This window comes from Oryza sativa, chromosome 6 (genome assembly GCF_034140825.1).
Source record: "Oryza sativa Japonica Group chromosome 6, ASM3414082v1".
Taxonomy (NCBI): Eukaryota; Viridiplantae; Streptophyta; class Magnoliopsida; order Poales; family Poaceae; genus Oryza; species Oryza sativa.
Window position 1 is genome coordinate 31,767,923 of NC_089040.1, and position 24,820 is coordinate 31,792,742.

Sequence of the window (24,820 nt, forward strand, 5' to 3'; positions counted from 1 at the left end):
GACAAGTCGCATGTACTTACTTGTCTGGTGCTAGGAGACACAAGCTGTACAGCCGTAGTAGTTAGAAAAATCAAGAGGATGAATTAACATTTTAAAGGAGCGTCAGTACACATACAACAAGGTATAGAACGAGAGATAAGGAGAGGTTTTCACGCATTTACATTTCACTTGGACCAGTTCTTTGATGGGCTCTCCAATCCAAATCCAATCCTACACAAGTCGTCGTTTATCTCCTCAAGTCAAGTCCATGGAATTGCATATTGTGCAAGCATTGCAGCCTCCCTCTCACCAATCACCACAAGAAGAAGAGGAAGAAGAGAAGCAGCAGCTGTCCATGGTTGTACTTTGAAATGGTCCAAGTCTTGCGAGAAGCACACATTGTGACTCTTGAGGCTGTGGTTGTGTTTTGTGTCATTGTGTGAGTGCGCATCAGTGCTCTGAATGATGATACCATTTTTCCTTTTGGGAAGACCTGGAAAAAGAAGTCGTTAGCTGACATATGAATTGGAGGAAAAAATGAGGCATGAAAAGATGTAGTATGTCACATACTATGTGTGTCAGTCTATCACAGTGACACCATGATGCACCTGAGTCAGTCAGTGTGAGTGCTCATCTCCAAGCTAAAAGCAAAGCCTGCTCCTGAGATATGAGAAAAATAAACAGGGAGTGAACCTTCTTCCTCAGTTCTTCGGTCTATGCTTATATGTCCAATAGAAACTTCTGCAATTTCAATGTATCCATCATGTTACAGGAAACAGAGATGGTAAATGAACAGCTGTTTTATTCTGGATGAAAGCCTGAAACTTTATTTTTACATTAGGCTTGTGCAGCTCAGGTTTAAGGCCACATCATCACTGCTTATTCTTTCTTTAAGGCGAACTATACATAAAGTTCATATCATAGATAGGTACATAGCAACTGCTAAAGAACCACAACCAAGTCCAAGGCAAGCCAGGATCTCCAGATTACAAGGGCACCAACAGTTGCTCCTGATCAAGAAATCTGATGCTTCATTTGCAGTCTTCGTCAGAAGACCGAAACACAAACTTCATCCCTTTCTTGCCACAATCGTCCTTCTCGGAGCCCTTCCAGCCACCAGAGATAGTCTCCCCACTTGTTGCTTCAACATCGATATACTCTGTAACAATCTTTCCAGAAGCAACTGCTCCACCCCTCCTGAGCTCTTCACGATCTTCATCAACGCGATAGTAAGCCTGATAGTGAAGCATTTTGTGAGGTTGCATTGCAGTTGGTTATGGCTCATTAGTTATGAAAATTTCAGTGAATGGACTTTACCACACAGGTACGGGGCGGGGAAAGGACTTTGAATGAGTTAGGGCGGTTGTTGAAATTTGTTTCTGGTACTCCTGGCATTCCCTCGGGAGACGTGAAGTGATCCACATCATGGCCAACCTGTGGTACAACAAGATCAATACTGCAAATAAGTTATCTGATGCAAATTTGGTGGTGCCTCAATAGTTTAGGAGAAAGAGTGCAAAAATATTTTGAGCATTTGCCGTCGCTGCTTACTCTTCCATGGCCACCAAAGACCAAAGCATCAGAGTCCAGAGCTACTCTGTACTTCCCGGGCAAGTCACATCCGACTTTGTAACTGCACATTTTGCAAGTGGAGATTATATTAAGTACTGAACAGAGTATTTTCAAAAGGCAAAGCTTAAAATGAATTAGTTACCCCTTGTAAGTTTTGTTGGGATGAAAATTGAAAACAAAAACCAAATCTCCACGTTCAAAGACAATAACCTGAAAAGGAACTTGGAGTTAATTGTACAGTTGTATTTTAAGAAATTAATTGTTCTCACCACATAGCTAGAATTTCGTGCCGTGCTTTCCTGAACAACTCACCTCATTTGAATACATAGGACATACAAGCAACAAGGGCCCATACTAAATTACAATTGCCATTACCTTATCTTTCTCGTTCATGTCGCTAACAATCTGCTTTGATGATGACAGGAAGGAAAATTCCTCCTCGAGTGCATTCATTGCTTGATCAAATGCATTCATATACTGTTCAATATTGGTGCAATTAAAAATTAGACATGTTAGGTGAGACAAATTGCAGAGCTTGACTGCAGAGAATGCTGGGGAAAATACGAATAATTCATAAGGATAAATTGTTTTATGCAGAGAAAGAACTACATTTGAACAAATGGACAGGGTCCTTGGCATTCGTCCTTTATCTTTAGAATAATTTTTCAGAACATGCCGTTCCGATTTATGCATGGAAAATGCATGCCCACATCAATTCTGTGTGAACATCAAAGAAACTGTAGGTAGCCTAAGGAAACATTTTATGCTAATAGGAAAGGATTGAAATAATGTGCTGCACAGGAAATTTGAACTCGATTCCAAAGTGAATAGGAGCCCACTGTAAATAGCAAGAACATTGAACCAAAAGGGAGGTGATGATGGCAAACAACCAAAAGGTGCTGCCATGACAAAACATGTAAAATACATTGATATACTTAGGCACAACCTTGTATCGAAGGTGATCAGTGTCGACAAGGCTCCACTGACGTCTGCATTTATCATAGCTCCAGTTGTTGCCTTCTCTTGGAAAGTCAATCCATTCTGGATGGCCAAACTAAAAGGAAATTGCAGAATCAATATGAGTTGGAAAGACATACAAGAACCCCAGACACAGCAGCTATGCCGTACATATAGCCCATGTTGTGCAAGGAACTCATTTTATATGTAGCATAAGACTTGATAATACCACTATATCATGTTTGTGCTACTCAAGAGAAAATATCAATATAAATCATGTGTGTGATTTCAGTTTATGTATGATTTGGATTAGTGGATGACCAGGAATAACAGAACACATCATGCACAAAGATAACAATGCTTCAGTTTATGTATGTTAAAAATTAGCTGCCAAGTACTTGGGCATCTTAAGAACAGCGGGCTAACCCTTTATGTGCCTCACTTTACCCACACAAAGGAAAGAGAATGCAAAGGAATCAACATTCAAGGAACGCATTAACAGGAAGCGAGTTTCAACATATTACTAAGATATTACCTCATTGCCCATAAAATTTAAGTAGCCATCACCTCCAAGGGCCATCGTAATGAAGTGAATCATCTGAAATATTTGAAGCACAATTAGCCAAATAATATTAAAAGAGGCCAGGACACATTGTATTCAAATAACGACCAGAAATTTTAGTAAATCTATGGACATTACAACAATTGTCTAGAACTAGCACCATGAAATCAACAACAATTAAGGGGAAAATAACCTTTTGGAGTGCAATGCCACGGTTGATGGTAGGTGAAGCAGGCTGCAAGTCTGACATGCCAGTGTACATTTCCTTGTCCATCAAGAGAAATGCTATAGTCTTGTCACCAACAATGGACTGAAAAATGTGTAAAATCAGCAATTCAGTAACTGTCTCGACATAAGAACATGAAGCTAACAGCATGCTGCAGCTAATTATTGGATAATGGTTGTAAGGCCCTTATACATTGTTACTATTCATAGTGAAAAAAGGAACCTGCTTACTGTCAATAGCTATCAAAAAATAGAGTAGCAATTTGATAACCTACAGGATTATGCGATATCAAAGTATTCAGAGCCATCAGCTAAGTGTTGATTTGTCTACCAAGTCAAACAAGTGTATTACCACCCAACTATACCTGATCATCTGTTAGATAATGGATAACTATACCTGATCATGGCTCTCGGCATAGGCAATGCATTTTTCTGTATATCTCCTGTTAGTCAAAGTTTGCACTATTTCACTCATTGACCATTTGCGGTCCTCTTTGTTCTTCAGGTAGTCAATCCATCTATCAGGAATGGCCATTGCCAGGCGGAAGTCAAACCCTACTCCACCTTCATCAACTGGCCGACAAAGCACTGGCATGCCCGAAACATCTTCAGCAACAATAGTTGCTTCCGGCAAGAGTTTATGCATTAAATGGTTTGCGAGCATCATGTAAACAATTGCATCCACATCGGTATCCAAACTGAAATACTCCTTGTAGTTTCCAGTAAATCCCTTATTGATACCATGGTGATGGTATAGCATTGATGTAACCCCATCAAATCGGAAGCCATCAAACATGAATTCGTCCATCCAATATCTCAAATTAGAAAGAAGAAATCTTAAGACCTCCCAATTGGCATAGTTGAACAGACGACTATCCCAGAGTTTATGGTAGCCCCTATCTCCTGTATGAAAATAAGACTCATGAGTGTTTTGTCCAACGTCATAGCCATTTAGACCATCGGTCACATTATTACTCGCATGGCTATGGACAACATCCATCAGAACTCGTAATCCTAAACTATGTGCCTTGTCAACAAGATATTTCAGATCCTCTGGTGTTCCTGATCTGCTGCTGACTGCGAAAAAATTTGTCACGTGATACCCAAAAGAAGCATAGTAGGAATGTTCCATGATTGCCATTAACTGAACTGTGTTGTAGTTATTTGCCCGTATGCGTGGTAACACATTGTCTGCAAATTCTCTGTATGTGCTTACTTCTGGCTCTTCACCACTCATCCCCACATGAGCCTCATAGATGCGTGGAGCATCAGGTTTTGGAGGTCGAGGATGCTTAAACACGTACCTGTAAGGTAAACAGTAACAGTGATCATGTCAGCAAAGCTTTGCGTCTTTATGCTTCCCAAATATTTGAAGCTTGTTTACATTGTAGTTCAAGGCACAAGTAGAGGACCTTTCACAGGCTGGAGGATCCCAGTGTACACCATCATATGGAGCTCCAAATTTAGAGGCATCAAAAGTTGCATAACGAATCCATGCGGGAATACGATCAACCCATGCTCCACCCCCATGCCTAAAGCGAAATTTAACCTTGGAATTGTGAGGGATGGCAGGCTTCCCATTGACATGTGAAATCTTGATTGACCAAATGCCAAATTTATCCTTCTCCATCTTGTGTTTTGCACCATTCCAGTTATTGAACTCACCAATGAGCTGTGCTTCTCTATATGCATGAAGAAAAACCTCCAAGTTAAATGCATTGAATATTTCCCCGCAAAAAAATGCATTAAATATTGCAAATACTGGTAAGGTCTTAACAAAAACGACAATTAAGAAATCACAGCCTCACAAGTTCAGAACCAACTACAATCGGACACAGATAACATAATTTTCTCTCTTCATGGCATTATGTTCTACCCCCGATACTTACCTTAAACAGCCAAGACGTGCTATGAGTGAAAACTCAAAACATCTCTATTACCGGCGGTGAGGAGCTATCTTATGTTGTAAAATTAACTTTCTGCTAGCTGCTACCAGACAAAGCATAGTATTGAAAATAAAATGAAGAAGTGGTACTTAAACAACTTGATCAGTGATCCATATTTCCTACAACACATAAACATTAGCGAATAGCTGGATGACTACATTAGAACTTACTGTGCAGCAGGCGCCCATTCACGATATATTGTGGCACCATCAACTGTATTAATCCCAAACTTCAAATAGCCTACAAAAGATGGAATGAGAGAACCATAAAGAGTTAAAAGATGCAAAGAAAATAGCATATGCCGACTCTTGTATGAAGGAGTATTTGTGCATTAAATTGAAGTAGTGAACTTAACCTTTAGAAAATTCTTCAAGGCCCCCCTCATGTTTTTCAATCAGGCATTTCTGGTCGAGGTATCTTTTTATCCTATAGTTGAAGTGATCCTTGAATTCCTCCAACTTAGGGTCCAGATCATATATAGGAAGGTGGTCGACCTCCTCCACAACAGTCACCATGGTTTTGTTTTTTCGCGCAGTCGCAGGAACTGAGAAATTGGTCTTGACCTTTGAATTATGAACAATAGTTAGATTTACTTGAGGTGGCTTCTATCACTTCGATTTATATATTGCAATGTAACAATCAGTTGCTAAACTGTACCATCTTGTATAAGACTGGTAGGAAAAAAGATGAACCGCAAACAAAAACGTAGATAAATTTAACCAAAATCCTATCCGGTCAATAAGGGCAAAGATTGCTACTCCACCAAAGTACAGCTTTGGTGTCACCGAGATGACCCAATACAGTATTCCAATCAATAAAAATCCAACATTTCCCCACCTGAATATATTACAGAGAAGAGATACATGAGAGTTTCCAAGCATAGGAGCCCTTGACAGAAGAAAAGGGGAGGAGGAGGGGATGGAATAGGGGAGAAGGATGGGAAAGCAGGGGGACTGGTTGCAGGGTTTCTCCAAAAACGATGCCTTGAAGAAGGTGACGACGTCGGAAAGGACGCCACCATCGCATAAACAGGAGACTGGAAAGGGTTTTCACCCAGCAGCAAGGGGGAACAGGGTGTTAGAGCATCTCCAGCAGTAGTCCCTATTTTAGAGTCCTCAAAGGTTGAATGAGGGCTGTCCCTATTTTCTAAGAATTCAAAAATTACCTCCAACTCTACCAGCAGACCCTATTTCTTAGCCCCCATTTCTTTTTCTCTTGTATTTCTGATTATACTCTATGCTTACACCTAGTTTAACATAGTAATAATTCAAATACGAATATTTCTAATGTATAGAATTCAATTGTATTCAAATCCATAATTTTAAATACCATAATTCAAATTCAAAATTCTCAAACATGGGAGTGAAATCCTACCGGCAAGTATTCAAGACACTACGTAGTTCAATTAAATAAGAACTATAATCAATAGATAAAATTAACTCTATACCTTTTCCAATCTAATCTATCTGAGAAACTTCAGAAAGAGCTTAAATCCTCCTAGAAAAAAAAAACCTTGAAGTTAAACTTCAACTCACAACTGACACAAAAGAACAACACTGCAGAATAATCTTTGAAGGAACTACTGCATAATTGCAAGCAGCCTAATTGTCTCAACCTACCAAGCACCACAAACTTTAAAGGAACAGAACAATAATTTTTATGCCATGATCGTTTAGAACCACAGTTAGCCATAAACCAATCGAGAGCAGGATTGTTTAGAACATGTTTCTGATGGTCATGAATTTCAGAACATTCTTGTCTACCATATAGTGCATCAGTGTGCGAACTGATCAAGGACCACGAAAAAACAAGCAAGCGGGCACGCGGACGACAAGCAGTGGCCGGTGGAGGTACTGGATGGTCGCACCGTCGGCCACGAGCGGCGGAACCAGCGAGCTGGCGAAGATCGGCGCCGTGGCAGCGATTCCGCGGGAGGGAAGACAGACACCACACGTCAGGAAATTTCCTCCCGCGTAGAAAAACGGCGATAGGGCCTCGGTCTACAGCCCCCAGGCCTAGGGACTGCGGAGGGGTATTTGAGGTCCTTCCTATTTTAGGACCTGTAGTATGGGTTTTGCTGGAGTTTATTTTTTGTCCTTAGCACCTAAAAACTGTTTAGGAATTGTATTTAGGGTCTCTACTGGAGATGCTCTTGCGACGACGCCTCCAGGAGGGGCATTGCATGATGTCCAAGGACGTTCATCGCCGTCAGGCCGGCTATGAGTCGGACAGAGCTTTCGCCCAACACCCTAAAACCATCCTCGCTACCAGCCAGCACACACCGTGCAACCCAACAGCCAAGCGGCCGTCGGCGGCCAACTATCCCGGCAGGACCCGCCGCCGCCAACACAACCGACAGCACCTGCAATCCGCATGTCCCACACCCGACAGATCTAGACGAAACCCTCCAACGGGAAAAATGGCCACACAGCCTCCCCTAGTTCCATCAGAAGAATCAGGGAAGGGGCGCATCAGCGGCTTGGGAACCCAGATTCGGAACAAGAACATGGAAGGTAGTATGAAAGGTAGAAAAAAGTATTGAGAGAGAGAGAGAGAGGAGGGAGGCTAGGAGAAGGACGGGAGAGTGGGAAGGAGGTAGAGCCGACGGCGGCAAAGGGGAGCGGTGCCGCCGGCGGCGAGGTGGTCGGCGGTGGGGTGTCGGGGTTTTGGGGCTGTCGCCTGTGGCCAAAGAAATTCAGACTTACTTGTTTTCCCCACAATTAATTATCACCATCATCAAATTCCTAATTCGATAGATATCCTGCAACAGTATCTTACCTTTCCAGGCCACGACCGGCGCGGCGAAGAAACCACGCTCAGGCGAACATTGCCACCCCCGCCCTGCGGACCACCACACCATCAATAACCCAAACACCTAACAAAACAAGAGAGAGAGGGAAAACTAATCATATCATATATAGAAGTTTCTATATATTGACTGACCGCGATTCCCGGGCTCGGTCGATCAGCGAGAGAGGGAAGGAGCGGAGCGGGCGCGGAGGAGGAAGAGGAGGTGAGACACAGCATTGCGGCGGATGTCGGTGGCCGTGGAGGCGACTCCCATTTCCACAGCTTCGAAATCGGCGGCGATTTATAGCGCCGGAGCGGAGGCCGGAGGCGGCGAGGAAGCACGGAAAAGCTTGTGCAGCAGTGGAGTGAAAATTGGGAGAAAAAAAAAGGAGAAAACAAAGCCAAAGTGCTGACGTGGACACCTGCCACGTGGACGGCCAGGAGGTGCCCAGGAGCCTTTGGGCCAATTGGCCATGGGCCTTCACGTGTCTCTCCTTCCTTTTCTTTTTCCAGACGCAAATAAATACAAACCGAATTCCTGTAAATCATAATACAAGACAAAAGCGAAAGGTAATGAGATTTCTATGCTGACACTGTTGCTTGTTTCATCCAAATGAGGTTGCTTGCTGCTGTTAGCTGTCAGTAAAGCAAATGCATACAAGGTAAAAGCAGCTTTGATTTCTGTCAAAATGTGTAATTATGTGGCCTTTTTGATAGCTAAAGCAGTGGGGGAATAAAACGTATTTGTTGCTCGATCAGCTTGGTGGTGTTTAGATCCAGGGACTTAACTTTAGTCCCTGTCTTTAGACACTAATTTAGAGTATTAAATATAGACTACTTACAAAACTAATTACATAAATAAAAGCTAATTCACGAGACAAATTTTTTAAGCCTAATTAATCTATAATTAGAGAATGTTTACTGTAGCATCACATAGGCTAATCATGGATTAATTAGGCTCATTAGATTCGTCTCGCAAATTAGTCCAAGATTATGGATGGGTTTTATTAATAGTCTACGTTTAATATTTATAATTAATTTTCAAACATCCGATGTGATAGGGACTTAAAAGTTTTAGTCCCATCTAAACAGGGCCTACTCTCACGTCTTGTTATCAGTTGCTTTTGGTGACTCATAGCATCCTAGGAGGATAATCACTTTGTATGCGTGTTATGTAGCACAACGTGATTGTGCCAAATCTGTCGCGTGATCAGCTTAACTAAGGTTCTTTTTCCATTAATTCCCGGCACAAAGGCATATGTTTTCTTGTCAAAAAGAAAAAAAAAAAGGATTCAAGGACATCTGGATGAAACCTTGAAGAAAAGATAAGAAAAGAACTGCATATTTATTTTCCTCTTCAACTTTAATCTGCTTGAAATTTATTGTCTTCTTGATAAAAAGTAGCCACTTGAAATGTATTTGCGTTAACTGGGATGTTACAGAAATTGCAAGCTCAGAGCAGTTATCATTCTGTCATGATCTGACGCAACTCAACTCAAATGCGGTATATCCCAATGATTGGATTTACCTACGGTGCAAATCATTCATCTAATGCCAGGGAGGTAAAAGGACGCCCTCCTTTATAATTTATTTGAATGAAAGAATGAACAATATACTGTAAGTACATATAACAAAAACTTGACAACACCAAAAACAAAGCTTGCAAGACATTTCTTCCTCAAATCAGAATCTTATATACTTTTGTGGAAAAAACTGTCCTTTACAACTGATAATGCAAGCATGAATTAGTTAACCTGCCATGCTTCACAATTTGATGCATGCATGCCTGCAATGTTTATCATCAAGACCCTAGCATCTGAAATGTCAGTTGAACAACCTGGAGATAATGTCATCTGCTAGCTCAATCTGCAGCATTGCAGTGTCCTCACAAAGAGATCCTAGGTTTCAACCTAATTCGAGTCTCTGTCATCTGTTTGCGTGGTAGTAAGCATTTAGCCTCCAAGGAAGATCCAGACCAAGAAATTCATGTTTCAGAGCATTAATCCTTACTCCCTAGTAATCCATCTGTGCCCTCGGATTTCATACCCACCTAATCCTTGATCACTGCTCTCTCCTCCACTCTCTGCGCTCCCGTACCCAGATTTCCTGCGATGCTTCCGTGATTTCTTCTGACCACTATTATCACTTAAGCTCCCATTCAGGAGAGGATCGTCAATACCGCTGATTACCCTGCTCAAGGATTGTTGTGAATTTATGCAGCTATCGTCATTTGTTTTCTTCTTTTCTTTCTCATGCTTTTTGATGTTCTGTGATATCCTGTGCAGCTTTTCATTGATTGGTTCCACAGCATGATTGACGGTGAACTTCAGGTCATTCACAATCTGCAAGATTCAGTCAATGTTACAGTAAGAAACATATTTTGAAGTAAAATTGATGGGAGACAGCAATGAGGAGCTAGCATCTTTATCTTACATATTCTCCTCCTCCAAGTACGACGTCACGAACACTTTCTTTTATGCCAGTGGAGCATCTGACACGATCGCCTGGCTGGGGAAGCCTAGTCTTGGTTGGTCGCTCACTGTCCTTAACTTCATCTGGATCTAGAGGGCAATCAACTGAAGCATAGTCTCCGAGAACTGAAACCCCTCCAATGAAACGATCACCCATCATCTCATATGGCTTGGCAGGGAACACATACAGGTGGGCAATAGAAGCAACTCCCATCTGTATTGGATGACAAAACAACTAGTTAGGGTTTGTTTCAAATGGACAACAAAAAAGACACAAGCATGACTAAATGAATAAACAGGAAATCCTTCACTGTCACGGTAAAATAGGAATCGACAACCTCTATGCAGATAATGAAGTCCTGAATACTGGACTTGAACTGCAACTCTTGAGCAATAGGACCTCTTAGCAAGCCCCAATTGTACAGCAATGCAATCACCACACCTTGCCACCATGTTAAGAAGACTATAGACTTGAATGTCAGAAACTTTGCAAGAGGCTTTATATGGGCTAGTTCATCCTTTATGGCAGCATAGAACTGAACCAGACAATACAAGGCCCATGACTGACTAAAATTGAGAACCACAGCAGTGTAAGAGTACCTGGTAGATAGGGGTTATTAGTTCAGCATCAGCAAGCTAGTGCTCCTACTTTTTACTGAGTAACAATAAAAAAACGAAAAGGAAACATCATTTTAACTGCTTCATGATTACAGCAACTGATGCATGAACTAATTCACCAATGCTAGCATGTCATTTGTCCACTGAAACCGTGGTTTAAGAAATTTGCAGTCTAATGCATAAAACTGAGTTATGTATAAACATATTTTTCGTGCGGTGAAAGGCATATGAAAATAAACTATTAAGAGTTCACAGAACACTCTGTGCCAGAGAAAAGATTATTCAAGGCAATCTATAGTAGTCTGTGAAAAGTAATTGTAGAACTTACAGATAAATGTTGAATGTTGCTTGAACTCACAAGTTGAAATCGAGTAAAAGGTACAGGAAGTGATATACCACAATGAAACATGCAAGCATATCCATAATTTAAAAGAAAAAAAAAACAGCATAATTTTTAACTGGATTAAAAAGCTCTAGAGGCAAAAGTTGTATGGAAGCAATGCAGCATAAATGAGAAAAAGTTTATGCAAGGAATGTTGAACAAAATGTTTAAATGAATTAAATAAACGCCCTTCATGTGTATATGCCTCTTACCCACAGTTCCACTTAAACTCTCCTTCACAGTACACTCCAAAGGATTCAAGAATCACCGCAAGAATAGCACAAATTGTCTTTATTATCACCTGTCCCAGGAACAAGAGAATGCATTAGTTTGAATTTCCATCAGACACTTGAAAATTAAAAAGAACAGGAAATAAAGAGCCACGTACATATTGAACAAGCCCAAACTTAATAACCAAGTAGAACCATTCTCCTAGAGGCCAAGGTTTCAGCATGTAGTTCATTGGAAAAGGATGGTTCACATATCGTTGTCCAGTTTCATGGTCTAAAAGTGGTACATCAGAACCTGAACTGCCTTCCCTCTTCAGAAATTCAATTGTCCTATCTTCCCCACCTAGCAATGAAAATATTACATATAAGGACTAATGTAATGATAATAACAGTTGGAGTGGAAATTGCTGGAAAAAGGAGTACCTAAGCAAGCAACTAGATACCGCCCAAAACAGTACATAGCAAATGCCTCGTAGCCATCTCGCAGAATCTCAATATCAACACTAATTGATGGATTCACCAATGATATGTACTGAAACAATAATCATAAAATGTTACTACCAGAGTAAAAAAAAAATTGTCTCATCCGACATTGTGATTGTAATATTATAAAAAAGACATAGCATAGCACCTTACCGACTCGACCGCATAGCATGGGACCATGAGAATAACACCGACAAGAAACTTCTGCTCCTGTAAAAAGAACACAAATATGGCACCAATGAGCCAAAATAGCAAGTCAAACACAGCTCCAGATATATGAACACAATGCTTCAAATTGTAAATGTTGATTGCACCTCTGGGTTCTTGTAGGCTGACAGATGATTGAACAGCAAGAACAGAGATAGTGAAAGCGAGGTGATGACAAAAATGCCAGCGGTGATTGAAGCCCAAATAGGGGGCGCATAGCTCCTGAAAACTGAGTACAGCTGCTCTGCCAATTCCATTGTTCTCTCTTGTCTCCCTCAATTCTACTCAAAGTACGCCACTATTAGAGCTACCAATATATTGACAGCCTCCTCCTGTTTCACAATATGGTTCATAAAGTATCATAATTCACAAGCCCCAACTGATACTGGAGTCCTTTATTAGGAGGCAGACACCAAGAGGTAGGATTATGTTCTTCCACCAAATGCACGGTAGTATTCAACTGCAAGCACAAAAAAGACTGAAATTTTTATGGGCAAATCCCAGATCAGAAGGACCAGCAGCAAGGACATGCCCTCCATAGAAAGGAGTACCAGCCGAATTTAAATCTGGAGAAAACGAGGCTCATAAATTAAGCAAAACAAAAATCGCATCTTTCCAATCAAACTCCTAACTTTGATGCCGCCGTGAATCAGAAACAAAAAAAAAACGCAAATTTCTGCCGAATTTCCATCGAAACCAATCTATTTTACTGCTAATAGCCCTATAGAGTGCCCCACTGAGGAGCAAAAGGAGAATCCGCCCAAGGAGGGGCAATGAATCGAAGAACAGATATTACGGTCTGAAACAACACAAACCTGGAGGATCAGATTTGTGCCGCAAGAGAGGAGAGCCAATTTATGAAGTGAAGGGAATAAAAGAAGGAAGAAGCCGAAGAATCCAACGATCAAAGTTGCGTCTGGATTTGGAATATGGGATTTGGGATTTGGAGAGGAGCAGGAGTTAGGAGAAGAATGTGTTGCATTCTAATTATGATCTAATTAGAATTTGGAGAGGAGCAGGAGTTAGGAGAAGAATATATTTGGAGAGGAGCTTTATGATCTAATTATGCAACACACAATGTGTTGCATAATTAGATCATTGTTGATGAGACTAGAAGGGTAGGTGGTGGGGCGGAATCGTAGTTAGCAGGCGATTTGTGACGAGAAATTGAAGTTCAGAAGTGAGAAATCTCGTCATGAGAGAAGAGAGCACTTGGTTCCAACATTTTGGAGTCTATGCTGATCTGGGCCCATCTTTCCTTTCTTGTCCCCCCCCCCTTTTTTTTTCTTGCTAATCTAGGTCTCTAACTAACTTTTTCCCCTTATCTTACTAGTTACAAGCCCGTGCTAACGCTACGGTGATAATTAAAAGTGAAACAACCGAGTACAGAAGCTTTCTTTCTCACAATATAATGCAATATAAATTTCTATATATCAAGTGCGCTGCACAACTCTAATTATGCAACACATTGTGAGCTAGTGGCTGAACAAAGAAGTAAAAATTGCAACAAGGTGCACACATCTAAATGTAAAACATTCCACAACATATATTTTTTGCACATAAATATTTGGAAAATGAGTGGAAACAAAAAGAAAGAGAGCAGAATAAACACCGCGTGCTAAAAAATGTTGAGCTTAATGGTTAAGAATATTTAGCTCCAGAAAAAAATCTCTACAAAGAACCAAACCATAGAACAAGTCATAAACCATTTTATCTGATTTTAAACTTCTTTCACTTCCTAGAATACATGAAGCTCCTATGGTATAAATCTGATTGTTCTAATTGCTCCTCTGTTTAAGAAATGTATCTAAAGAACAAGATGCAATGTGGTGAGGGACACTCAACTTTCAAATCCTGGTAGTACATCTCCGGAAATTTAGAACAATAGTAAAAGCTCGGAAATTCAGCAATGAACTTTCAAGTCTTTACAGGGCATATTTCATAAATTCATAGTGATGATAAAAAATTCAGCATATGAGCTTCATGTATTCTGGGCAGAAATTCAGCACTGAACACTCATGGTATAACATTTGATATGTTCAGATTGCATAATTTCCATGTACATCAAAATTATTATTAAAGGGGTAAAAAAAGGATCCAACAAAATAGAAAAGAACTGCTACCTGTGGCAAGTAATTTTCTGTTAAGATATCAGTAAGATGTGGCAGGTAAATGTTAAAATTGCAAATTGTCAGTTCTTGTAGCATTATTGAATAGAAGTTTGTTTATTGCAAAAGTTTGAGTGAGCTACTTATGAGATGTACGAGGGGAAACATGAAAACAATTGTTGCTTGTACTACATCATTTCCTCGTGCTTTTAGAGGGTGATGTCAAGTTGATTGTTATTTGCATAAGTGAAATGAAATTGAAGGGCATTAGTGGTTGAGGGATATATTTGAACAAACCGTACCACTCTATAATCTATATATTAATCAAACACTAATGGGATTTCTGCATATATCCTTGACTTTAAATGGCAGAATTCCCAATGAAAAGAATTACAATGCATGAATCAAACAGGCAAGCCTAGCACATTCATACTTTTTTCTATTTTCGAGAAATACGCAGAACCTACATTCAGTTTTGTATGGGCGAGAAGATTCAATCCTGGATATAAGAAACAATGCATATTATGAGACAAAACTAGAGTGAAGTAGACAAATAGAATGGAGAATATGTGGATCAGGTTATTTATTTATTCGGGCAAAACTGTGTACATGGAATATTATTTTAGATTTGGTTCCTACAGGTTCAAAAGAGCTCACATAGTCAATGATCATTCTAAATCTAAAGAACACAATGGATCTAAACCTAGGGAACTGATCACAGATGCACGCCAATTATCAGATATGTATGTACTCCAATAAGCAGGAATATAGGGTCACTGATACACTGCAAACTAGTATTTATTTCTTATAAAAAAACCAAAGAGATTGATTTGTTAGGAGGATGTATATTGTACCTGCTTGGAACTGGACTCTGCAAGCTGAGGAATGAGACGAGGGCATGGCCTGACGAGGCTTCGCTTGATCCTGCAGCAATTCCAACCTCGAAAAATGATCTGAAACCTGAGTATTTTTTTGTAGCTGGAAACATTTTAACTGGTAAATTTTGTTTCTCAAACTATCTAATATAAAATATCATAAACTAAAAAGAAGTGAAATTGGGGACTATAAAAGTCACAACAAGATTATGTATGCATGAAAAGACACGGAAGCATATTGAAAGACTTCCACAGCTATGATTTGTGTCATGCCAACATAAATCAACATTATTAATAAAACTAGTGAATCATCAGCACGCAAATACACAGATCCAAAAAGAAAAAAAAAGAATACCATCGATCAATCAACACTCAAGTTAGCATTCACCTTGAGGGAGATGTGAAGATGGGCAGCTAAGGAGCGGAACCACGGGCGGCGGAGGGAATCGAAGATGCAGGCAGGACGACGATTTGCGGTGCGGGGTCCCGGCGGCGAGCGGCGGGAGATGGAGGCGGGGGAAATCGACGATTTGCGCTGAAAGGGGGCGGCGGCAGCAGGGCTGAGGGGATCGACGACGGCGATTGGATTTGGATGGATGGGGGGCGGAGGAGGAGGAACCCTCCCGCGTAGGCGTAGCGTGCTCTCGATCTGATACGTTCGATGATTTTAATACTACTTTGAACTGAACTATAAGAATTTTCTAATATATTTTACGATATTCTTATAAAAAAATTTGGTGAGTGTTTGGGACCGAAACAATTTTATATATCTACTCTTATTTTTTCTATGAATCTTTCATACTTAAGATTGATTATTATTATTTTACTGCACGGATAGTATTGCGAGTTCAAGGTGAAAATACTATCCGCGGTAGGATAGGATAGCTCAAGCCATATAAAATTGAATCTTTAAAAAACATGAAGGGGGATTAAAGGTGTGTTTAGTACATGTTAAAATTGGAAGTTTGGTTAAAATTGAAACGGTGTGATGGAAAAGTTGAAAGTTTATGTGTAGGAAAATTTTCATGTGATGGAAAAATTGGAAGTTTGAAGAAAAAGTTTGGAACTAAATAAGGCCTAAAATAAAAAATAAAAAAGATGAATTCCTGAAGCAAAAAATTCAAGTTGAAATATAGTGCAAAAGGAATAATTTGAAGAGAAAAAAAATGACAAGAAAAAAAAACTGAAAACAAGAAACTAGAAACTTCACAGTACTAGTAGTACAAAACAAAAAAAATCAGAGAAAGGTGTTAATAAATCAAGAGAGAGATATAATTCCTGACCGGCGTTGGACTGGCGCAGCCGCGGCGATTGGAGTGGAGGGGCGTTCCCCTCCGGCGACGATTGCTTGGGGAGACGGAGATTAATCGATCCAAGTATTGTTTATTAACTCGTGTTGTGCCGTGTTTTTTTTTCCCTTTAATAAATTGGCCTAATTGTACTGTACCTTTCGTTCTCTTACCTAAATCTGATGGCCTGTTCCAGAACTCTCCAGTTCTCTCATTCATCTTCTTGTTTTTCTTTTCTCATAGCCATGGCCATTTATGAATTATGACAGAAAATTAATCAGATTATCCATTGGATTGGATTGTTTATCACATTAAAGAAAAGTAATCAGATCCGCAGTTAACTTATCCCATCATATCAGTTCTTCTGGCAAAGTGCGTGTACCGAATGTCAGCTATACCGGATAGTCAACTTCAGAGCTCATTCACATACTTCAGTTCAGGAACTAATACAGTTATTACAAGTCCCATAAAAACACCAACAGGCGTCAGGCCGCTTCATTCAGTTCATTACACTGATCGGCAAATGGTCAGAAAGTTTTGCAAAATGAAAGTGCTTCTGCCAAACTTCATATGTTTTCCTGCCTTTTCTGGTTGATCAGACATTCAAACTCATCAGGATACACCAACAAAATTGTGTCCTAAACTCCTCAAGTTACTGTTCTGGGTTTCAACTGTCTAGAGCTTAGGAAAATGTTCAGGTTTGTTATGCTCCACATTGAATCAAGAAAAGTACCCCCAATCATTTTTAGTGCAAATCTGAGCATCGGTAGAATATAGTGGAGCATTTTATGTGAATCCAATTGACAACACTGCATATTGTCATCAATTGAAAACCATGCCTGCTTCAACCTCAAGCAGCTTTCTCCAAGCCAAAAGCAAGGCAAATTTTGGGCACAAAGAGTTCAGAATTGAATTTCTCTAACAAACTGGTGCAAAGAGAAGTTTACTCATAGAACATAACCAAAAACATGGTAAAATGGCACAGACCACAGTAGAGGTAGACTCAACTCAAGATGATTGAACAGGCAATTCAATTAATGTTTATTGGCAAATTGCATGTGCCACAGAACAAATGAAGAATAATTCTCTTAAATACAACATGAAATCAAGTTCCAACAGATTTAATTGGAAGCAACCTAAAACATCCAAACGCAGATCAATGTCTCGACGATGTTAAGTTATTGGAAGTAAAGGCACACATTGCACCAACCCAACCCACCCATCAAATAATCCTTTGCAACAGCTGTTGCATATATGCAGATCTCTTCTCTGTAATTTCATCAAAGCAGCCGGCCTCTATATATACACCCCTCATTCCCTCTTTCCATGGAAGTAGTTAGAGTGTGTATAGTGAGCCAATCAGTTACAGTGCCACGCTCTTGAGCAAGAAGACGGCGGGCTCCGATTTTGCGGCGCAACCATACCTAAATGTGCTGTACTTTCTATGAACTCCAGTAAGCTTCCCATGTCCTGCTTTTTGGTGGAGCTCAACCATCATCTTGGAGCACTCCCTGCAAGGCAAAGATAACAAAATAACTGTCAGTACAAGAGGACAGTTTTAGTTTATATGGTACTGAAATGCAGGAATTGGGGACAGTTTTGGTACATCAGCTGTTCTTCAGAGTATTTTGTATGCAGCTCACAGCATTTGTTCCAGGACTTGAACCCATTAATGGTGCACTGAGCAGTGTAGATGGCAGCAGCCGCCAGCATTGACGGCTGGAATTTGAGCATCTCATACTCGACAAGGCTCAGCTCAATTATGAAGAAAGACATGAGCTCAAGCTGTTTCAGTAGGCACTTGGGTCAGACAATGCACTCACATAGCAAAGCTACTGTATATCAATACAAAGATGGATGCACCAGTGTGTTTTTGTCCTACCTTCTTGTCAGATTGTGCAGCCTTGAGGAACCTTCTCATGAAACAGTATGGAGTTGGAACTGACATATCAAACTGAAGAGTGTTTACAATCATCCTCTCCTGCACAAATACAAATGACACTTTCACTTCTCTGAACATATATCGATCGCTCTGGAAAAAAACAGGTACAGTATTCTTCTTACCATTTCGAGAATATCTGTTCTTGTGTAGGCGCGGTCGCAGATTAGGATAAGATCCTCCACTACAGGAACGCTCACTTCTTCATACTTGCAGGCGAGCAGCATGGCAGTCACGCCAACCAACTGAAGCTTCTTTCGCACCACATTTTCGCGAGCCAAGAATCGGTCTATGATATTCACAGTAAGGAAGAGGGTCTCATCCAATAGCTCTAACTTGTAATGCACCTGCATTGGTCAAGTTATTGTCAGAAACTAAGAATTCCCAAACCACATGATGAATATGCTGAATGAAATACTTGCCTCTATCAGCCAATCGATGAGAATGCCGCGCATCTTCTCATTTATGTCATTTTGGCTCAACATGTAATTAGGAGAGACACAGCTCAAACCCTGTGCACACAGAATTTGCAATGAGATTGATTACCCAGGTAACACATCAAAACAACTTCTCAGGTTCCACAAAAAAGTTACCTCACTCCTCCTGTAGAAGCTGTAAATTTCATCAACATATTCAACTACTGCAAGGGAGTTATTTGCATCACAGCTGTCAATATCAGGTGCTGCCTCCTCAATGTCTTCCATCTCAATTTCTTTCAGTTCAGAACCCATCTGAAATAACAAGTTGGACTGCTGATTAGTGATGAATCCTACCTACCAAGTGCTAATTGCTAAATAATGCATTCCAAGTATATCATGTCATTTACCACTTCGTCCATCTCAGACATCATTGGCAATGGCAAATCATCAGATGTGATCTTGGTGCACTCCATATCTGCTGGACCATGAAATGCAGAATCTGCTGTCCTTTTTTGCCTCTCACTTCCAATGGGTGCCTGCCACAATAAAGACAGCTTCTTCAGACTACTAGTATTTGTTCAAAGCAGCTCACAGAATTGTTGTTCTGCTATGCATCTGTAAATTTACTAGTTATGGAATATGTAAATAGAAGTCAGAAAACTGTAGGCGTTAAGTCCTAGAGCTGTCATTCGAACTAAATTCTACATCACTGGATTAAATTAGAAGATGCAGTGTACAGGCAACATTAATATCTCATTTGCAACTTTCCGATTTACCATTTCGAGTTTCTGCATGTAAATCTGAATAACCACATGTACTAATTCAAAGTTAAACAAAATCAAATAGAAAGAGCACAGCATTTTCAGAGCATATCAAAACAACAGCAAACCTAAAGAACAATTAGGAAAGCATTGGATATATGATGGGGAAGTTGACATATCAGAACAGCAGCAGTATCAATATAGCAACAACTTTAATATGGCTTTCATGAGTAATTACCAGGGGAGCACTGGAGGGTTGGTTTGCCAGTGTTGCAGCAAATTTCCTGTCAAAAAATCAAACTTATCACAAAACATTTCACTTAATTCAGTACAGAACGGTAAGATCAAGAACAGCTCAAACCTCGTCATAGGACGGTGTCCAGCTTGGTTCTTAGCGGCAGGTTTACTGAAGCATGTCAAGAAATTCAGACCCATTAGAGAAACTGTAAAAGCAGATTAGAAATCAAAGTTGAAACAAAGGCTCGGCGGAATTACTCTAGCAAACCCCTCTTGCTCACAGCCATGTGCTGGTGAGGTGCTCCGATGATGTTCTTGATGTCCCGCAGAGCCCTCCTGTTGGTGTTTGCCATCTCGGGCGCATGCTTGACGCCCTCCATTGAAACACCTTCGCCCAAATTTACATGTTAGAGCAGCAAACAAAGGCCACACAGAACAAGCCTGAATTCCAGATGCGGATAAAGTTGGTACCTTGGTTAAAGTTCTCAGATCTCATGTTCTCCATTGCTGACGTTCTACTGTAGAAAAACCAAACCGAAATTTTGTCAGAACACGAACGCTTTTTTTGTCAGAAATCGAAGAAACAGGCAGCGATATGAACATGTAGCATTACGAGCCACGCGGATCTACAAAAGGCAAGACATTATTATTTGAATTCGCTCCTGATATTTCGCTAGATGTCTTAAAAATTCCAGTTTTGACCACGAAACGACCCCCAAGAAGTCAAATATGGCAGAAACCAAGAGAAGAAACAGATTAGAACCCTCGTAATTCCAACTCGAGAGACTTGCTGTGCTTGAACTCTCTCGTCAGGGTGGAGAGATCGAAGAAATTCCACAGCAGAAAATAAAAGAAAAGAAAAAACACCCACAAAAAAAGGAAGGCTGTCCAAGAAGTTGCTGAACATGCCTTCCAAGAAGCGGAATCATCTCCCTGTCGAGTTTCCTCCGTTCTTGGTAGAAAAAACCAGGAGGAAGAACCCATCAAAAACATCAAAGATCTAATCTTGAACCAATCCTACAGGCTAGAGTACCGACGATTCGATTTCAGCTAGCTGCTAATCTTTTTCCCTGAATTACTCGTCCACGTCTCCATCCAAGCGGAGATCCAAGGGAAAACGAGCTCAGGGAACCAAATCGAACGCAAAACCACATCAAAAAAAACCCCTCAAAATGAAAATCTCCTCCTCTAGCCCAAATTTCCGACCAAGAACGCATCAATCTACCGCAAGAAGGAGCCTTACACGATCTAGAAGACGAGAGAGGAGGAAGAAGATTGCTGCCCTGCCACCTCTCTCCCCCTCTCTCTCTCTCTCTCTCTCGATGCTCCAGAAGAAGAAGAAGCAGCAGAGGGGAGAGGCCTAGCTGCGAGTGCGAGCTGCGGTGGTTGGAGGAGCGGAGGAGAGGGGAGACAAAGGAGAGATAAAATAGGGGAGGTAGGAAGGCGTAATTTGGCCGAAAAGGCAAGGGCTCACCCGGCCTCTCCTGTTTAAACGCAACGGTCGTGGGATCTGGGCCGTCGGATCTGCATCCTGCGGCGGAGGAGTCACCCCGCGGCCTTAACGGCTACCCGCACCCCACAAGGCCCGATTCCCACATGTGCTTTCAAATTAGAAGCTGGTCTCACTTGTTTCCTTCTCCCCTCCTCATCTCATCGCCAGCCAACACCTTTTAGGGGTCTATTTTTAGTCACTTGCTTCACAATTCTCCTTTAAATGCACCCCCCCTACTGTCATGTCAGGTTTTATTAACAAATATTGCTTGATTCGAATGCAACAGATTTTGCAAAAACTATCTTCCCTGTTACAAAGATAATTATATATCATGGCCCCACTCAATATATCGCACAATACAAATCATGGTAGTAACTTGTACAATTTGGTTAGCCCTTGAATCTTAGGTTTTCAATATATTCTTATAATTTTCTGTTTACCAACACGCAGAATACCGGGGGAAATATGTGTGCTCTTTCGACAATAGACCCACTGTTTTACTTTGCAGCTGATAAGCCGTGAAAAAATGAACGAAGCAACCAAAAATAATTTATAGTTAAAAAGTTTATATTTATGTTCTTAGCAATTCAAAAGCCAATGATAGAAAAGAAACTACGATGAAAAAAAACTCCAAAACCAACTCTAAAATTAGGTTTAAAAAAATTCAAAATTTTGTAGTGGCTAGTAAGCCAATTAGAAAACAATAGGTGTGAATGACCTTTTTTTTTTGCCAAAGATCTAACTTTACAAAACTATGCCATGTTTATATCATGTGTAATTTAATTAGTTGAGTTCAATAAAGCTTTCATTATCTTTGAAACAACTAAGGACATAAGGAACGTGATTAGGTTGTGTTCTTATGAGTCTTCCTCTTGGCACGCAAATGGAGTGGTGGATTAGCTCATGATTAATTAAGTATTAGTTAAAAAACTTGAAATGAATTAATATGATTTTTAAAGTAACTTTCCTATAGAAGTTTTTGCAAAAAATAAACACACACACACACACCATTTAGCGGTTCGAAAAATGTGTGCATGGAAAACAAGAGAGTAAAAGTTGGAAAACAGGAGAAAAGACACACACTGTAAGGCTTGTTTGGGGGAATTTCTAGCAGCTGCAGTATCCCATAGAATCTCCAACTCCCAAAACAATTTAGATTGTCACCCCAAATTCTGAGAATCTATAGTTGTAGAATCCATAAAATGAACTAGAAGCTAGAAGTTAGAAAATCCAGCTTCTCTAGATTCTCATAAGCTACCTACCAACTAGCAGATTCTCATAATCGTAAGCCCCCCAAACAGGGCCTAAGAATGTCACAACCCCCCCCCCCCCCAAACCCACCCAAAAAAAAGTGAGAGATAGAAGGACCGACCTATTAACCGAGTAGAGCAACAATTGTTTAATGTCATACCTTCACATCTATGTCCTTTGAGGTTGGGAAGGGGATGTCATGCTTCCATTGCTCCCCATCAAGCACGCCAAAGTGGCCATTAGTGTTACACTGACCTTCATTGTCAGCTCGATCATCAAGGAACTTGTCTTCTCCAAATTCCTTTTGATGGCATTAATTGGTGTGGTGGTGACAAGATTCACTATAGAAGAATCCATGGAGGAGGCTGAAATGAACATGTAAAGAGTGGTTAGTGGCTAGCGCGGCCGCTAGATCTAGCGGAATCAACAACGACGACGACGGGAGCAAAACATAAGGAATTCGAGAAGGAGGTTGGAAGGAACGTGTAGAGTTGACCGCTGGGTAGGAAGCCTATCATCCCCATCGAAATCGACAACAATGGTGGTGATTAGCATCGCCACCTCCCCATGGTAGTTAGGCTTTTTCAATAGCAATGATTGATGTGGCGGTGGCATATGTAGGGGTGGTCGATGACTAGGAAAGCCGCTAGATCCAGTGGAATCAGCAAACAACAATGGCGATTGGCATGGCCACCTCTCAATGGTGGCTATGGTATTTTGAGGGAGCGATGGGAGGACCATGGTCAACGACTAAGAAGACTGTTGGATCTAGCGAAACCGGCAACAACACATAGGGTTGTGGTTGGCATAGCTATCTCCCTAGGGTATTTCAACACCAACCAATGTGATGGTGGTGCAATTTACTTGGATGAATAAGTAGATGGAGTTGATGAAAGGATCTTGGTCGACGACTAGGAAGATTGCTAGCGGAATCGGCAAAAACAACGGTGGTTGGCGTCGGCCTGTTTGTGTATATCCTTTTCATTTTTGTTTAATGTGTGATTTAGTGGGCTACACCATTAACTGCAAGATTCTTTTTTTTTCATTTTGTTTAATATGAGGTGGCTGACTCTTAATGACCTACACTATAGAAGGAATTCTGTAATTAATTACTTTTAATATATGCTAGGTGGCCCAAATGGTTTAAACCATAGCTGGATTTTTTTTTTTGATTTTGTTCAATATGAGGTGGCTGACTTAATGACCTAAATCATAGAAGGAAGCTTTTTAATTATTTTTTAAGTATACACCAGGTTGGCCCAAATGGTTTAAATCATAGCTTGATTTTTTTTTTCATTTTGTTCAATATGAGGTGGCCAAGTTTAATGGGATAAATCATATCAGGAAATAAAATATTTGAAAAGTAATACTTGCCATTTATTTTCATGGAAACTAATACTTGCTTTGTGTGGCAATGGGGTGAAAATATAGCCTCCCATCGTGTGCCTTTTGCTTATAAGGCGCTGCTAAAATTTAAGTTTTAAAATTTTGATTTTGGAGTTAATTTTAGAGTTTCTTTTTATCATACTATATATTTCAACATTGACTTTGTTGACGTGTACACAAGTTTTACCCATAATTTTTTTTACCGATAAAACATTTTACATTAGCTGTACGTAGGCCAAACAATTAGACTGATAGACACTCATGCACGTGTAGGCACAAGGCAGATGTATTTTGGATCGATTTCTGCCACTAAAATTTGGAAATCCCTCAAATATTGTCTATACGAAAAGGAGAATCGGGCCCATGCGTCATGGAGAGAATGAGTGAAATATAAAAGATGAGGCAAATTAAATTATCGTTAACACTTAACACATACTGTATGCAGTATAGTTTCATAGCTTGAAGTAAATCAAAGGAAAATGACTGAGAAATCATGATCACTAGCTAAATGCCCTTCTTTGCTATGGATAAAAGAAAATTTATTAATATGTATAGGAATATTCGTCTTGCTCTAATTTTTTATGGGGCTAGCCATTTGGATTTGATTTAAAGTTTAGGGGTTTATTTGCAAAATTTAAAAT

At 40.3% G+C, this 24,820-nt stretch overlaps 3 protein-coding genes across 12 annotated transcripts; all 3 read right to left on the minus strand.

The window, feature by feature from the left end:
* Positions 1–690: 690 nt before the first annotated feature.
* On the minus strand, positions 691–8,393 carry LOC4342117 (1,4-alpha-glucan-branching enzyme, chloroplastic/amyloplastic-like). Of its 5 annotated transcripts, NM_001402960.1 has the most exons (15): positions 8,185–8,303; positions 8,020–8,082; positions 6,689–6,738; positions 5,597–5,804; positions 5,412–5,481; positions 4,708–4,977; positions 3,693–4,599; positions 3,264–3,380; positions 3,044–3,106; positions 2,498–2,605; positions 1,927–2,028; positions 1,694–1,761; positions 1,531–1,612; positions 1,297–1,413; positions 691–1,214 (listed from the first exon to the last, which is right to left on the minus strand). In NM_001402960.1, exons 4-15 carry the CDS (start codon positions 5,754–5,756, stop codon positions 1,011–1,013), a joined length of 2,268 nt encoding a protein of 755 aa, NP_001389889.1. In that variant the 5' UTR covers positions 5,757–5,804; positions 6,689–6,738; positions 8,020–8,082; positions 8,185–8,303; the 3' UTR covers positions 691–1,010. The 5 variants fall into 5 exon arrangements, with proteins under 5 accessions (NP_001389889.1, NP_001389884.1, NP_001389888.1 ...); NM_001402955.1 differs by lacking the exon at positions 6,689–6,738 and having other exon boundaries at positions 8,185–8,393; NM_001402959.1 differs by lacking the exon at positions 8,185–8,303 and having other exon boundaries at positions 8,020–8,114.
* Positions 8,394–9,580: 1,187 nt separating this feature from the next.
* LOC4342119 (protein LAZ1) lies at positions 9,581–16,068 on the minus strand. Of its 6 annotated transcripts, none has more exons than XM_015785425.3 (10): positions 15,794–16,068; positions 15,385–15,454; positions 12,530–12,882; positions 12,369–12,425; positions 12,156–12,264; positions 11,891–12,075; positions 11,715–11,803; positions 10,841–11,102; positions 10,465–10,716; positions 9,581–10,373 (listed from the first exon to the last, which is right to left on the minus strand). In XM_015785425.3, the coding sequence occupies exons 3-10, from the start codon at positions 12,677–12,679 to the stop codon at positions 10,038–10,040; spliced, it is 1,440 nt and encodes a 479-aa protein (XP_015640911.1). In that variant the 5' UTR covers positions 12,680–12,882; positions 15,385–15,454; positions 15,794–16,068; the 3' UTR covers positions 9,581–10,037. The 6 variants fall into 6 exon arrangements, with proteins under 6 accessions (XP_015640911.1, XP_066167289.1, XP_015640909.1 ...); XM_066311192.1 differs by having other exon boundaries at positions 12,364–12,425; positions 15,385–15,470; XM_015785423.3 differs by having other exon boundaries at positions 15,385–15,490.
* A 1,638-nt stretch (positions 16,069–17,706) lies between these two features.
* LOC4342121 (cyclin-B2-2-like) lies at positions 17,707–21,444 on the minus strand. The gene is made up of 12 exons (NM_001421948.1): positions 21,294–21,444; positions 20,522–20,568; positions 20,309–20,438; positions 20,175–20,219; positions 20,052–20,097; positions 19,460–19,588; positions 19,227–19,364; positions 19,056–19,145; positions 18,759–18,980; positions 18,577–18,675; positions 18,301–18,479; positions 17,707–18,205 (listed from the first exon to the last, which is right to left on the minus strand). The coding sequence occupies exons 2-12, from the start codon at positions 20,553–20,555 to the stop codon at positions 18,058–18,060; spliced, it is 1,260 nt and encodes a 419-aa protein (NP_001408877.1). The 5' UTR covers positions 20,556–20,568; positions 21,294–21,444; the 3' UTR covers positions 17,707–18,057.
* Positions 21,445–24,820: the final 3,376 nt, after the last annotated feature.

Excerpts from the sequence above, each read along its gene's own strand:
- LOC4342117 (NM_001402955.1), bottom strand. The coding sequence starts at position 8,268 with ATGCTGTGTCTCACCTCCTCTTCCTCCTCCGCGCCCGCTCCGCTCCTT. Across the intron at positions 3,107-3,263 it reads GTGGCATTGCACTCCAAAAG|ATGATTCACTTCATTACGAT; the intron begins GTTATTTTCCCC and ends CAAATATTTCAG. Across the intron at positions 1,762-1,926 it reads ACATGAACGAGAAAGATAAG|GTTATTGTCTTTGAACGTGG; the intron begins GTAATGGCAATT and ends GTTCCTTTTCAG.
- LOC4342121 (NM_001421948.1), bottom strand. The coding sequence starts at position 20,555 with ATGGAGAACATGAGATCTGAGAACTTTAACCAAG. Across the intron at positions 19,589-20,051 it reads AACCCTCCAGTGCTCCCCTG|GCACCCATTGGAAGTGAGAG; the intron begins GTAATTACTCAT and ends TTATTGTGGCAG. Across the intron at positions 18,676-18,758 it reads GAACAGATATTCTCGAAATG|GAGAGGATGATTGTAAACAC; the intron begins GTAAGAAGAATA and ends GTATTTGTGCAG.
- LOC4342119 (XM_015785425.3), bottom strand. The coding sequence starts at position 12,679 with ATGGAATTGGCAGAGCAGCTGTACTCAGTTTTCAGGAGCTATGCGCCC. Across the intron at positions 10,717-10,840 it reads ACTTCATTATCTGCATAGAG|ATGGGAGTTGCTTCTATTGC; the intron begins GTTGTCGATTCC and ends CATCCAATACAG. Across the intron at positions 10,374-10,464 it reads TACTTGGAGGAGGAGAATAT|ATTGTGAATGACCTGAAGTT; the intron begins GTAAGATAAAGA and ends TGAATCTTGCAG.